Source organism: Esox lucius, chromosome 18, assembly GCF_011004845.1.
Source record: "Esox lucius isolate fEsoLuc1 chromosome 18, fEsoLuc1.pri, whole genome shotgun sequence".
Taxonomy (NCBI): domain Eukaryota; kingdom Metazoa; phylum Chordata; class Actinopteri; order Esociformes; family Esocidae; genus Esox; species Esox lucius.
The window spans coordinates 7,240,466-7,254,790 of NC_047586.1; the positions used below are offsets into that span (position 1 = coordinate 7,240,466).

The window sequence follows — 14,325 nt, forward strand, 5'->3', positions numbered from 1 at the left end:
AAAAGGATGTACTTCTCCATCCCCATCCTAAATCCTGTCTCCTTCACAATAGCTTTTACCTTTACTTAGTCAGAGAACTATAATTTGTATTGTTCTGGGGACGAACCACCTGTTCTTTCCATTAGTAAAAAGGGGATTTGCCCTGAAGGCTGCTTCTTAGTTTGGCAACCTCTGCCAATGTGCTCTACAAAGTTTTATTTGTCTTCAGACGGAACATGCCCCTTGGTGTCGCCTCTTCAATTTGGCCTCTACGCAATGTGATGCAGATGAGCTGCAAACGTATTAGTTAGGCAAGGAGTCGCTGAGATGAAGACTGTGTGAATAGATGTAACGTGCGGCATCAATAAGAATTCTTTATCATCGGCTGAGATTAATTCCTCGCTGTGCTCTTCACCCTTTGATTAATTATGCATGAATACTCCTGCATTGCAGCTGTGCAGCCCTTCAGGACCGAGTTGTGTAACAAATTATTATTGTCATTAAGAAATACCCTGGACATGAGTGCTCTTTTTCTTGCAGGGCACTCATGATTTATTCATTGTCTGTAGTTAGGAATGTCATCTGGAGAACTGAGTGTGTTTGTCTGTGTGTTTTATTCCGATAATAGCGTGTTTTTTTTCGGCCTTTGCCGAGTGCCTCAGTAGAATCAACGCTGTCTACCATGTCGAACTATTCAATTGGAGATCACCAGGCCTGTTTCACAGACACAGGCGGCGACAGTCTCCGTAGATGGTGCTTCATAGCCGAGCCCTGGTAATCTGTTTTCAGTGTGTGTTTAAGTACATGTGGTTCGAGGTACTTTATTTGTGAAGGACAGCATTTGGCAGGTAGGGCAGTCTAATCACCAGGCTTTCAGCCAGGTGAGTTTCACGTAGAAAAATATGCTCCCAATCATAATAGTAATAATAATAAATCTCATCATAATGTTCCCGCCCCTCCAATCATCCACCCTAGGGGTTCATATCTCTGGTTATGTTCCTCAAATTCCTACATTTTCTAGGATTCCTGGAACTGTACCAGAATTTTCCCACCCTGGCCTTTACATTGTGCATTTGTTCCTTGTGATTTGTCACTGTGTTGACCCAAGTCGTATGTCTCTTCACACTGCTTCTCTGTCATACAGGACACTGAGGTGATTATGCACGAGGCACACTGGCTGTCATTACTTTTTAGATGTGACGTTTGGGATGTTTCTTCTGCTCAGGGTTCACATCATCGCTGAGTGTAGTGGGTTCCTTGCATGCTTTCTCCCTCTCAAAAATGCATGTTGTGATGTTTTGTTTTTCAGGGCTTGATGTCAGAATGAAAATGGATATTCTGTCCAGCGTTAAGCTGGATCAGAATGTTACAGTAAAGTGGTTTGAAAGGCACTCTTAGGGCAATAAAAGCGTATTCTAGTTGATGTCAGAACGTAACTGTAAACCTGTACATACATTTTTGCAAATGCAGCTATGAAAGCAGTTACTGTAATTGGGCATAGACGTTGTCAAGTGTGCTTTAAACTAACTGCTATATTTTCATTAATGGAATTGGGTTTGGGTTTCTTGTCCTGTTAGGTCATCCATTTTCATATAGAGAACCACTCCTGTACATTAAGTGACTTTAGCTCTTTAATGTATAATATACTGACAAATATTACGTTCCTACAGTTTCTATTAATATATTGCCAAATTAACAATGTAAAATTGCATGAAAGGATTGGTCCTAATGAGTCTCATAAACATTGCATAAGAGAGAGTATAATTGATGACATTTTGTCTTAATGTGTGTTTTTTTTTTTATTCGTCTAAGAATGATCTGCCATTCTAGTCTAGCATTGGAGTTTGTCATAGTTATTCCAGTACACCATTGTGTCTTCTGGTTTGTTTGGTTGACCCGTTTCTTCTGGTGTGATTGGTTTTGGTGTGCTCTACTTTACTATCTTTGATTTTCTTCCTACTGCAGCTTGCTGGAAATGTTATCTTATAATCAATGCAGGTTTTCAGTGCTAATTCCGTAAATACATTGCATCACAGTTTCAAGTCCCAATAATAAATGTCCAATAGAAAACCACAGCCTCAGCAGTTCCTCCACAGGTCAAAAAGAAAAGGTAAAAGAAAAGGAAAATGTATTTCTGTCAAGGGAGTATTTTTAAAATTTTTCACTTCATGGGTTATTGAGTGGTTTCATGGACGTAGCACAGCTTTGACCGTTTCATGCCTACAATGTAAGGCTGGAGTTTCTGAGACTGAGTCTCTGTACAGATTGGATCACTTGGTCACTGGTCCCGTTTCCTCCCCACTCTATGGTTTCTCAGTACCTGAAGGCCGGGCCCCTTAAGGACCCTCTGTTGGATGACCAGGGCGACTTCAACAGGATGTGCGGGGCCATGAAGAAGATCGGCCTGGACGACACGGAGAAGCTGGACCTGTTTCGGGTGGTGGCCGGGGTGCTGCATCTGGGAAACATTGACTTCGAGGAGGCAGGGAGCACCTCAGGTGAGCAGGCTGTCTGTCTGGTTAGTTAGGCTGTCTGTCTGGTTAGTTAGGCTGTCTGTCTGTCTGGTTAGTTAGGCTGTCTGTCTGTCTGGTTAGTTAGGCTGTCTGTCTGTCTGGTTAGTTAGGCTGTCTGTCTGTCTGGTTAGTTAGGCTGTCTGTCTGTCTGTCTAGTTAGGCTGTCTGTCTGTCTGTCTATATGTCTCACAGTCTCTCTTACTCTCTCTGTCTCTCTCACTCACTTCTCCTCATAGTTTCCACCTCAGGTGAGCAAAGCTCTTACTTTTTTTGCAAGCTCACTCACGACTCATCGTTGTTTCAAGCCGTGCTCTTTATTTAATTTTTCGATTTTTCGCACACCCTTGTCTGCAAGCTTTCTTAACCTATGGCCGGCTTATAATATGTCCCTGTCAGCGTGTTAAAAATACAGACCGGTTACTTTTCTGCACGCTGTCCAGCGCCTCAGTGCAGTGGCAGTGTGAGGGGCAAGTCCAGGAGACGGGGCAGGGGACCCTGACAGCTTTTGAGGTATTTAATAAAGTTTGGTCGGGCACCTGGCAGACCTCGGCATTTTGCTCGTCGTGCGTCATTGCCTCGAGAGGTAATCTGTCTAGTCATCCGCATTGTCTGGGCGGCAGGTGCCAGTTCGCCGTGGTCCCGCGGGGCTCGTCCCAGTGATCGATTACTTTAATATTTCGCTTCTCTCTGAAGGGTATGTGGGCCTGTTGTTGCCGGCTGTGAAACGGATTTAATTCGCCTCTTTCCGACACCGGGACAAGTCTTTCTCTCCCCCTTTCATTATGGACTCAAAGCCGTCGGAGTAATGATGTATGAAATAAGTTGCGTGTGTCCGTGTGAATGTTGGTCTTTGTAGACTACGGCGACGATATGCTTTGGTCGTTCTGAGTGGGCTTCCTGTTTCAGCGTTACGGTATCCGTTTTGAGCCTTTGCTCCGCCAAGTGACTCTGCGTTCCACCAGCGTTTCAGGCGCCGCGGAGGTAACGTCCGTGCCAGTAAGCTGTTTGTTTTTTAACTTGAGGGAAACCTTAAGTAACGCAAATGTTAGCTTTCAGCTCTCAAGTGCTGTATCCCTCTCTGGGCATGTGATGAGAGTGGTAGTGACACAGCATGGCACCATTTAAGAAGAGTAGTTTCTACTCTGCTGGTGTTTCCGGTAGTGCAGTTCTACCGCCAGTTGAATCAGTGAGCATAATGATCCCGGTAGATCGACAGGAAATCCTGCCTTAGCTTCTTTGAGACCGGCCCCTTCTTGTGTCACAACCAAACCTGTCCAGTATCCCCTCTTTAGTTTGTTGATCCCAAACCTTTTCCAGTGTGCTTCGCTGCAGTCCAACTTTTAGGTTAGAAAACTTAATGTGATTAATAATTCGGGTATAATGAAAGATCGAAATAATGCAGGAATTGTTTACTGTTTGGTAAGGAAATGGATTATGCCTTTTATTTTATTTATTTTTTAAACCAGGCCAATGTGATCTAGTGAATGTGTAATAACTGCTTTAAAACAGTCTCACAGTTAGTGACAGTATGGGACTGTGATTGTGCTGTTATATGCAATATGCTCAGAGTATATTTCCAGTACTGACATGGGCAGTGCTGGATTGGCACAGCTTCTGTTAACCGTACAGCGTGACTCACCTTTACCTAATGCCAGTGCATACCCGTCCTTCAATTAAATCCCTCTGCATTTTGACCCTGCCAGTGAATGACGGCTGGATTGAATAGTAACTTCTGGCAAAATCCGTACTAATAGCTTTGCCGTGCTCACGGTGTAACTAACCACGTCGCTAACTGCTCCCAACGTTACTGCCCTGAACGACTGCCCCACCAGGCGGATGCACCATCAGGAACCAGTCGAGCCAGACGGTGGACTACTGTGCTGACCTGCTTGGTCTGGAAGAGCAGGATCTGAGGATCAGCCTCACATCCAGGGTCATGCTTACCACAGCAGGGGGCGCCAAAGGAACAGTTATCAAGTAAGTCGCAGTGGATTTCTCAGTGTGTTGTGAGGACAAAAAGTGTCGCCTTGTAATACTTTCATGGATATTTAATCTTTATTTTAACACTGGGTAATCTAATTTAAATATGCGTTAAATATTGCAAACAAATACACTTTTTTTTTGTATTTATTTTTTTTTGTCTGGATGTGTAGTAGTTTTAAAATGTGCGTAGGAACGCCATCATGGAATGGTTGCAAAATATCTTGAAACATGACGTAGTTTGTTGGGAATTCGTTTTTTGGTTTGAGCGGATATCACTTTTGCAAACTGAAGCCAAAGCTCTTGCAATTAATGTAATAACACAGAAAAAGCACACGTTGCGATTTAATTACGCAAAATAAACTGGCATTGCAGCCCGATCAATCATTTTAATCATTACAAATACCACACAAAAAAATTCTGCAATCCATAAAAAAGGGTGTATGTTCCCAAATGTGTGCAATGTAGATGATGGGTGTCCTGACCTGGGAACAACTGCTCAGACTGGACCACGTGGCCCTGGTCAACAGCATGGGGAACCAGGCTATAGGCTCACTCTGTGAATGCGGCGTCTCTCGGCTTGCCCGTGGTGAATGGGAGGGGCTGTAATATAAAGCAGCTAATTAGCAGTGTGTCGTGCCTGGTTTAGCCTCCCTTTTAATTAATAGCATGAAGTGGCTTCTAAAGGGCGGGGCGGGGATTTCAACCGGCTCTCTGTCTGTGTCTCCGCCGCTAAGCACGGCTATTTTTACGACTTACGTAAGGGGCAAAGCCTCAGCTAGCTGAATGGTAGCCTGTTTGGGGGCCTATCTTTTAAGGTGTTCACATGTGCATGGCGTGGTGTGGGAGAGGGCGATGTTTATCGTATTGTATCTAATGTGTGCGACAGTCGCTGTGGGTAGCACTGGATAACGGTCGTCTAAAAGTCTCTTAAAATGTGAAATGTGTTTAACCTGGGTCCGTGCTGACTCTACAGCCTTGGCCGATACTCACAGCACGCAGACCGACAGGTTTAGGATATTCAAATGATGTGTGAGTTTCTCAACGGTAATTCAGCCGAGACCTCTGAATGGTGGTGAACCTGGGACGTCTTATTCCCATCGCCGCTGCTGGTCTGGTTCTTCGTACCTCTTGGTGTTTAAATAAATTGGTTAACTGTGAGCTGTTGGCCCTTCGCTCCTAACTGGCACGGGGTTATTAGTTACACACCGTCTGGTTGTGGGGCCGTGAGGGAGAGCGAGAGGCAGACCGAGATGGACGTAGCCGCCAGGTACTCGGAGAACGGCTACGTTCCACACATGGAGAACCGTACCCTTTTGCGCTCCTTTTTTAAATGCACGGCAGCAGTGTGTTTGTGAAACGTGAAGGTCCTGCTTGTTGAGGTCTGTTGGGTCTCTGACCATCGAGTTGCACCCTTGACTCCGGTCAGCTCACGGTGACTTTGCGGGGCGGTGACGTCTAACGGTGCTTGGCTTGGGATGAGAAGGGGTGCACGAGCACATCATTCACAAGTGACGTTGGGAATTCACATTTGCAGATTCATGGGAGTTTTGACAGAGGGAACTTCGTTACTTAATGTCTGGCCACGTGGCCTCTTATTGTAGCCCACGGAAACAGCCTTTATTTCACCATGAACGCGCCGACACCAAGGACACTGGGGACCGTTCATTATTCTCCGTCTTTCCGGTCGTTATTGACACAAAGCCGGCGTAGCTGGGGTATGAAATGTCTTTGCACTCGGTCGAGCCCTCCTCATTGGCACCCTAGACGCAATATGTTGCAAAGTTACAACCAAACGCCTTTTTATGTCTTCATTCAGTTATTCTTGATTCAGTGAATGAGGACTCAAATGGAGAAGGCAGGCTATTTGAGCAAGGCGGCGGTGTGAGCTTGAACCAGGTGCTTGTTGCTGTTTTGTTTCTTTTGCCCCCCCCCCCCCGCTCCCCCATAATTTTCTCTTATCCCCCCCAGAGTGCCACTGAAAGTGGAGCAGGCGAACAATGCGCGGGACGCCCTAGCCAAGGCCGTGTACAGCCGGCTGTTTGACCACGTGGTCACCAGGGTCAACCAGTGCTTCCCGTTTGACTCCTCGGCCAACTTCATTGGGGTCCTGGACATCGCTGGCTTCGGTCTGTAGGCCTTCTGTCACCTCCATACTGCACATTCGCTGTGTGTGTGTGTGTGTGTGTGTGTGTGTGTGTGTGTGTGTGTGTGTGTGTGTGTGTGTGTGTGTGTGTGTGTGTGTGTGTGTGTGTGTGTGTGTGTGTGTGTGTGTGTGTGTGTGTGTGTGTGTGTGTGTGTGTGTGTGTGTGTGTGTGTGTGTGTGTGTGTGTGTGTGTGTGTGTGTGTGTGTGTGTGTGTGTGTGTGTGTGTGTGTGTGTGTGTGTGTGTGTGTGTGTGTGTGTGTGTGTGTGACTCAGCGTAATGAAGTCCTTAAAAACGATATGAACAACAGATTTTCCCACGAGACCGATGTTACGCTACATGACATTAACCGCACACTGCATGATATTGCAGGATTTTATTAGTCAGTGCTGCCAGTCGACAGTGATAACAAAGATTATGGGTGCATTTTAAGAGGAATGATTCAAGCCGCTGTTTTATTTATTTTTTTAAATTTTATTCTCACGATTCCTGAGTGGGCGTATGTTCATGTTCCTTTATGATCCCTGGCATGCTCGTTCGACGGAGGGAACAGCTGGCTCTGGGTTTGTCCCCCCGGGGTGGCGCTCGTCGTTTAATGGGTTTTTGTTTTCGGTGGTCTCTCTCTTCCAGAGTACTTTGAGCACAACAGCTTTGAACAGTTCTGCATCAACTACTGTAACGAGAAGCTCCAACAGTTCTTCAATGAACGCATCCTGAAAGAGGTGAGGTCACTGTCTGTTTTTCTACCCCAGAATGGTCCTTCCTCCCGCCCTAACATTGTCTGACCAGGGCTCTAGTCGCATTTCTGAGATTCCTAGTATCCATTAAACAAGGTGCAATCATTTTTGCTTTCTCAACTGTGTATCAGTGCATTTTGAGGAATGGATGTGAAAGTATGAACAGGGAAAGGGCCTAACATTACAACAAAAGTTTGAGCAATTAGCGAAGTGACTGATGAACGGAGTTCAACTCAGGATAACAGGTCCATTTAAAGTGGCTCATCTTTTAGCAATGCACACTGGTAACACATGCAGAATAACATTTCAACACCTTTGCTAATAACCTTAGCTTTAACCTTTATCTTAACCCTAATCCTTCCCCTAACATTTACCCACGCCTTAAAGTATACCCTAATCCTTATTCCAACCCTGACTTTAACCTTAACAAGCAGTTGCTAATCCCCCAATAGTTTGCATATATATATATATATGCACGCAAACTATTGGGGGATTAGCAACTGCTAATATCTCTGTACAGCATCTACCAATAAACTATCCAAATAATGTGTGACTGGTTCTCCATGAATTATTCGCAATAACTCAATTTACGCTGAATTTATAAAAAAAGAAGATTGTGTTGTCACACTTTCTTAATTAAATTAGTATACCTATTACAAGGTACATTTAATGACAGGATGCATTTGATGGTTTTCACAGTAACAAATTTGTATAATGTATAATTTATGATTATTGTATCTGCAGGAGTGGGGATTTTTTTTTTATTAACAGCAACACCAAACCAGATCAAAGACAAAATTAACAATAGATAATAAAAATATCACTTGGATGTTTCACAACACTGCCTTCTGTAATTGGAAACAAAAATGTTTGGTATTGGCAGCAAATGCCTTGTGGGGGGACAAAATGGAAAGTTGACTTTAGTTAGATAAATCTGAAAGAAGAAAGTTATAGACATTTTTCTGCCATTTTTGCAGATGAAAGCATTGTTATTTACTTAAATGTTCATGTATTTGGTTGGCTTAGAGCCTTGTGGTTAGAGTCTGACCATGTGTTCTCGGTGAACTTACAGTGGGGAGAACAAGTATTTGATACACTGCCGATTTTGCAGTCTGTAATTTTTATCATAGGTACACTTCAACTGTGAGTGACAGAATCTAAAACTAAAATCCAGAAAATCACATTGTATGATTTTTAAGTAATTAATTTGCATTTTATTGCATGACATAAGTATTTGATACATCAGAAAAGCAGAACATAATATTTGGTACAGAAACCTTTGTTTGCAATTACAGAGATCACACGTTTCCTGTAGTTCTTGACCAGGTTTGCACACACTGCAGCAGGGATTTTGGCCCACTCCTCCATACAGACCTTCTCCAGATCCTTCAGGTTTCGGGGCTGTCGCTGGGCAATACAGACTTTCAGCTCCCTCCAAAGATTTTCTATTGGGTTCAGGTCTGGAGACTGGCTAGGCCACTCCAGGACCTTGAGATGCTTCTTACGGAACCACTCCTTAGTTGCCCTGGCTGTGTTTCGGCTGTGTTTCGGGTCGTTGTCATGCTGGAAGACCCAGCCACGACGCATCTTCAATGCTCTTACTGAGGGAAGGAGGTTGTTGACCAAGATCTCTCGATACCTGGCCCCATCCATCCTCCCCTCAATACGGTGCAGTCGTCCTGTCCCCTTTGCAGAAAAGCATCTCCAAAGAATGATGTTTCCACCTCCATGCTTCACGGTTGGGATTGTGTTCTTGGGGTTGTACTCATCCTTCTTCTTCTTTTACAAACACAGCGAGTGGAGTTTATACCAAAAAGCTATATTTTTGTCCCATCAGACCACATGACCTTCTCCCATTCCTCCTCTGGATCATCCAGGTGGTCATTGGCAAACTTCAGACGGGCCTGGACATGCGCTGGCTTGAGCAGGGGGACCTTGCGTGCGCTGCAGGATTTTAATCCATGGCAGCGTAGTGTGTTACTAATGGTTTTCTTTGAGACTGTGGTCCCAGCTCTCTTCAGGTCATTGGCCAGGTCCTGCCGTGTAGTTCTGGGCTGATCCCTCACCTTCCTCATGATCATTGATGCCCCACGAGGTGAGATCTTCCATGGAGCCCCAGACCGAGGGAGATTGACCGTCATCTTGAACTTCTTCCATTTTCGAATAAATGCGCCAACAGTTGTTGCCTTCTCATCAAGCTGCTTGCCTATTGTCCTGTAGGCCATCCCAGCCTTCTGCAGGTCTACAGTTTTATCCCTGATGTCCTTTCACAGCTCTCTGGTCTTGGCCATTGTGGAGGGGTTGGAGTCTGAGTGTGTGGACAGGTGTCTTATACAGGTAATGAGTTCAAACCGGTGCAGTTAATACAGGTAATGAGTGGAGAACAGGAGGGCTTCTTAAAGAAGAACTAACAGGTCTGTGAGAGCCGGAATTCTTACAGGTTGGTAGGTGATTAAATACTTATGTCATGCAATAAAATGCAAATGAATTACTTAAAAATCATACAATGTGATTTTCTGTATTTTTGTTTTAGATTCCGTCTCTCACAGTTGAAGTGTACCTATGATAAAAATGACACACTTCTATATGCTTTGTAAGTAGGAAAACAACCTGCAAAATCGGCAGTGTATCAAATACTTGTTCTCCCCACTGTACCTAGTAAAATGATGAGGAACATGGTTCTATAGGTAAAATGTTTTCCATGGATCACAGAAGATTGAATCACAAGGCCTTATCAAATTAAAGGCTCTGCTCTCATCAAGACATAAACAACCGTACCAGAAGTTTGCTAAACTTCCTTGCAACTTTGATTGGAACCAGGTTGTACTGTCATTGGAGGGGAGAATTATTTTTGGCCGCACCCACCAGAGGTGCGTTAGGCGTAAAAAGTTGGATGGTCATGCAGAAAATAACCTAATCCCACAGCTGGATTATGTGATGTGGACCTGTTTTGCCTCCGAAGGCACTGGGAACCTTGTTAGGATACATGGCATTAAGCCCTCTCTCTGGTACCAAGAGATAAGCTAAAACTAGGTCGTCGCTGGATCTTCCAGCAGGAGGATGATGATCCAGAACATTCCTCTAAATCCACACGCACTGCTCACAGACCACTGGATCCCAGACTCTGAAGGACCAGAGACGATCGTGCATGGTCTCCGATTCCATCCTTTGTGTTCTCCCACCTAGTCAAACGTTACAGGAGACGAATCAGAGCTTTTGTCTTGGCATAGGATGGATGCACAAAGTACTACATTTCTTAATTGGAATTTGTTTTTGCTTTACATGTCAAATGAGAGAACTGTAAGATGTTGCTGATAAACAACGATTATGTTTCCTACTTTGTTATTACCAAGGGGCCTATAATTATGCAGGGCACAGTATGTTTACCAAATATTTGCATTTAAATCTGATTTGATTGTTCCAGTGAACCGTGCACGTGGTTGAACGGAAATGTCTGTAGACAAGTCTACGAAGAGTCAAATGATAATATATTTTTCTGAAGGGAGGGTAATTCATTTTAATTTCAGAGGGATCCGTCTTATTACAAATAACATAAGATCCCTTGTACCTGGATAACCATAATAGACGAGGCTTGTGCCTTCTAACGTTCCATTTTTAATACATTTGAGTCCATAGCTTCATTAAAATAGAGAGGCCAAGCTTCAGTTATTTTCTGAATGTCATTATGCATGAAGGCATGTTATGAGAAGTGTTCTGTTTTGAATTCCAGGAACAAGAGCTGTATCAGAAGGAAGGTCTTGGGGTGAATGAGGTCCATTATGTCGACAATCAGGACTGTATAGGTTTGTCTGATCTTAATATCATTACATGCGTATCGTTGCCCGCTCTCCCTAGTTTCCAGTGTTTTCCCCATATTATCAGTGTGTTGCTTTTCCGTGTGGCTTGGTCTAGATGTCTGTTTTGCGTGGGAAGATTAATTGGCAGTTTTCTTCGAGAGAGGGAGATTAAGCGCTTGAGTGCTGACCCTGAGCCCTGACCCCCAAGTTATGTTGCATGGCCAACAGAAATAAAGCCAGTTGAAGTGAAGTGGATTGATTGTGGTGCATTACACACCCAAACGTATTTTCCCCTCCATTTGAGATACGTGTGCGGTATGGAGGTGATGGGGTTAATTCTGTCTAGAATGGGTTCTGGCTCGGGAGAATGGGTCTGCGTTTTTAAAAGGAGCTGCTGTTGTAGCTCTTGACTCTTACAGATACTTTTCTCTGAGAACAGACATTTTACTTGTTTATTTTTCGTAACAAAAAAAAGAAACGTGTACTATTTGGCAGTTTTTTTTGTATATCAGTGATGTTTTTTTATCATCCTGGACTGGCAGAGGAAAAAGGTGTCTTAAATGTGGTGTGTATTGTGCTTGGCAGTCTGTTGCGTCATGAGCATTCATTGTTATAAGCATTCTGTGTGTGCAACCTGTTGCTAAGACAAAACCCATCACAGGAAACTGTCAAGTGAAAGTCAGCGACTGCAACTCCACCTGGTCTGGTCTAGTTATCAGGGTTTCATAAGGAAGCATGTGCCTGTAGAGTCGTCAGTTTAAGTCAGTAATGGGCTGTGCTGAACTGAAATACGTTCATTATTTTATTACACCTTAAATTAGTTTTTAGGAACACCTCACTCTCTGTATAATTGGATATCTTACACATTCAGTGGCCCTGGGACACAGTATGTACAAAGACCCCAAATAAAATAAATGGAGGAACAGGCTAGGCTTTTTGGTTAAAGCAATTTGGGTCTCTTGACTACTTGATTTCTGACATCTTGTCTTTTTGTTTTTTTCCTGCAGACCTTGTGGAGGCAAAGCTGGTGGGCATTCTAGACATCCTGGATGAGGAGAACCGTCTGCCTCAGCCGAGCGACCAGCACTTCACAGAGACCGTGCACAACAAGCATAGGAACCACTTCCGCCTGACAGTGAGTGGTCCGGTTGACCGCGACCTGTTTTCTCTCTGTGTTATCGGCTGTGTGGGTTTTAGTGGCTGTCAGCTGTGGGACCACTGCTTTACGACACGGGAATAATTTCTGTCAGTGTTTTTTTTTTTTTTTTTTTTTTGGACTTATTTAAAATTGACCTGCTCCTCAGGTGCCCAGGAAATCCAAGCTGCAGGTCCACAGGAACGTGAGGGATGACGAGGGATTCATTGTCCGACACTTTGCAGGAGCTGTGTGCTATGAGACGGTACGTTCAGATGGGCAAGCAAGCACTCTGCTGAAGGGTAGACAGTTAGAAAACAGACTCATTACACCTTGGATTATTTTGTCCAGGCATGGTTTCCCTCTCCCCGTGCACAAAGAACCTTGTCATGAACCTAGTCTACGCCCAGCTGTTCTCGGTATTATACGTGAAGACGGTGACTTGCTGTAACGTTTTGTAATGTACCCCCCCGTGTCGGCCAGCAGATTCACGCCCTCGACTGGCTTCGTGTTGACACTCAAGTCCTCTTCAGGAACTTGGTGCTTGACTACAGAGCTACTACTCTGCTTCAAGCATTGAATCCCTACGCGAGCTCTTCGTTTTGCCACATTTGGCTGTCCTACCTCAACGACTGTTCAGCTCCTCAGTAGTCCTGTCAAGGCTCCCTGCCATCCTCACTTCAGATACATTGTCAATGCATTGCTGTCTAAACTGTCTGAGTTCACTGTGTGCTTTCAGGCATTTACATTTTTTTATGGGTACATAGTGAAGATTTGTTTTTGCTGAAAAAGGAATTGGGCAGATTTGAGCAAGGGCCGCTTAGACTGGAGAACCAACTAAGGCCGTTCTACAAAAACGTTTTAACATAACTGACCACAGTCGTTGTTTTTTTTTAAACTGAGTTCTAGCTGCATCTTTAAGGTTTTACATTAGAAGTGGAACTGATCCATTTCTGACGTTCCGGTTGTCTGGGTTTTGCATTCAATCTCAAATTGCAGACCAAGTTTGTGGAGAAGAACAACGACGCACTGCACATGTCTTTGGAGTGCCTGGTGAGTGAGTCTAAGGACCGATTTATCCGGGAGCTATTTGAGAACTCCAACAACACAAAGGACTCGAAACAGAAGGCCGGCAAGCTCAGCTTTATCAGTGTTGGCAACAAATTCAAGGTGAGGACCAATGTTTATACAGCTAACGTTACCATGCATGCTTCTCGACATGGAAGATATCCCAGTCGGCACGCTATTTCCTGTAGGGGGCATTGCTGTTGACAAGGCTCCGGGGGGAGGGGTATATTCAGTAGGGAGTAGAGTTATTTGGGGTGCAGCCATGGTATAGTTAGGGTAAAGCGTATACTCTGTAGGGAGATGGGTGTTATTTGGGGTGCAGCCATGGTATAGTTAGGGTAAAGCGTATACTCTGTAGGGAGATGGGTGTTATTTGGGGTGCAGCCATGGTATAGTTAGGGTAAAGCGTATACTCTGTAGGGAGATGGGTGTTATTTGGGGTGCAGCCATGGTATAGTTAGGGTAAAGCGTATACTCTGTAGGGAGATTGGTGTTATTTGGGACACAGCCATGGTATAGTCAGTGTAATGGGTATGAAAATCACTTTGAACAGCTGTAGCCGTTGTCCATGCTTCAATTTGTCCTGTGTTTTGTGTGTAGAACCGTAGCCTCAAGGCGATTATTTTTCAGTCTTAACAGCTGTTCATCTTACTCTATGCAACAGTAAGAGATCATCATCCAGTAAGAAGTGTAGATATGCTGTGTTGTAAGTGAAATCAGAGCATTCAGGTGCTTCTTTTGTCAGGGTTGCATGATTATTTTGATGGCGTTGTTGAATTTAATCTCTGGCTTAGTTTCCACAAATTAAATTTTGCTCCAGTGTTCTGATACTATCTGTTCTGCCTCAGTTTCAATTCTTCATTCCTCTTCCATCCTTTGCTGTCACCATTGTAGCTGCGATGTTTAAATGTCAGGTGTGTCGTGAATGGGAGAAATACCAACAGGCACAGCAGAAATACGGGGGGCGAAAT

General features: G+C 44.3%; 1 protein-coding gene across 17 annotated transcripts in view; it reads left to right on the top strand.

Annotated features, from left to right (window-relative positions):
* myo6a (myosin VIa) overlaps window positions 1–14,325 on the top strand; it is a 56,241-nt gene that overhangs the window by 22,103 nt on the left and 19,813 nt on the right. For 10 of the 17 annotated variants that reach the window (XM_029114640.2, XM_029114637.2, XM_029114638.2 and 7 more), the window contains 9 exons: window positions 2,297–2,477; window positions 2,729–2,740; window positions 4,325–4,469; window positions 6,444–6,601; window positions 7,248–7,339; window positions 11,085–11,157; window positions 12,159–12,286; window positions 12,456–12,551; window positions 13,286–13,456. In XM_029114640.2, coding sequence (XP_028970473.2) covers window positions 2,297–2,477; window positions 2,729–2,740; window positions 4,325–4,469; window positions 6,444–6,601; window positions 7,248–7,339; window positions 11,085–11,157; window positions 12,159–12,286; window positions 12,456–12,551; window positions 13,286–13,456 — 1,056 coding nt within the window. The remainder of the gene's footprint in view (window positions 1–2,296; window positions 2,478–2,728; window positions 2,741–4,324; window positions 4,470–6,443; window positions 6,602–7,247; window positions 7,340–11,084; window positions 11,158–12,158; window positions 12,287–12,455; window positions 12,552–13,285; window positions 13,457–14,325) is intronic. The other 7 variants (XM_029114636.2, XM_029114652.2, XM_029114644.2 and 4 more) reach the window with 1 other exon arrangement.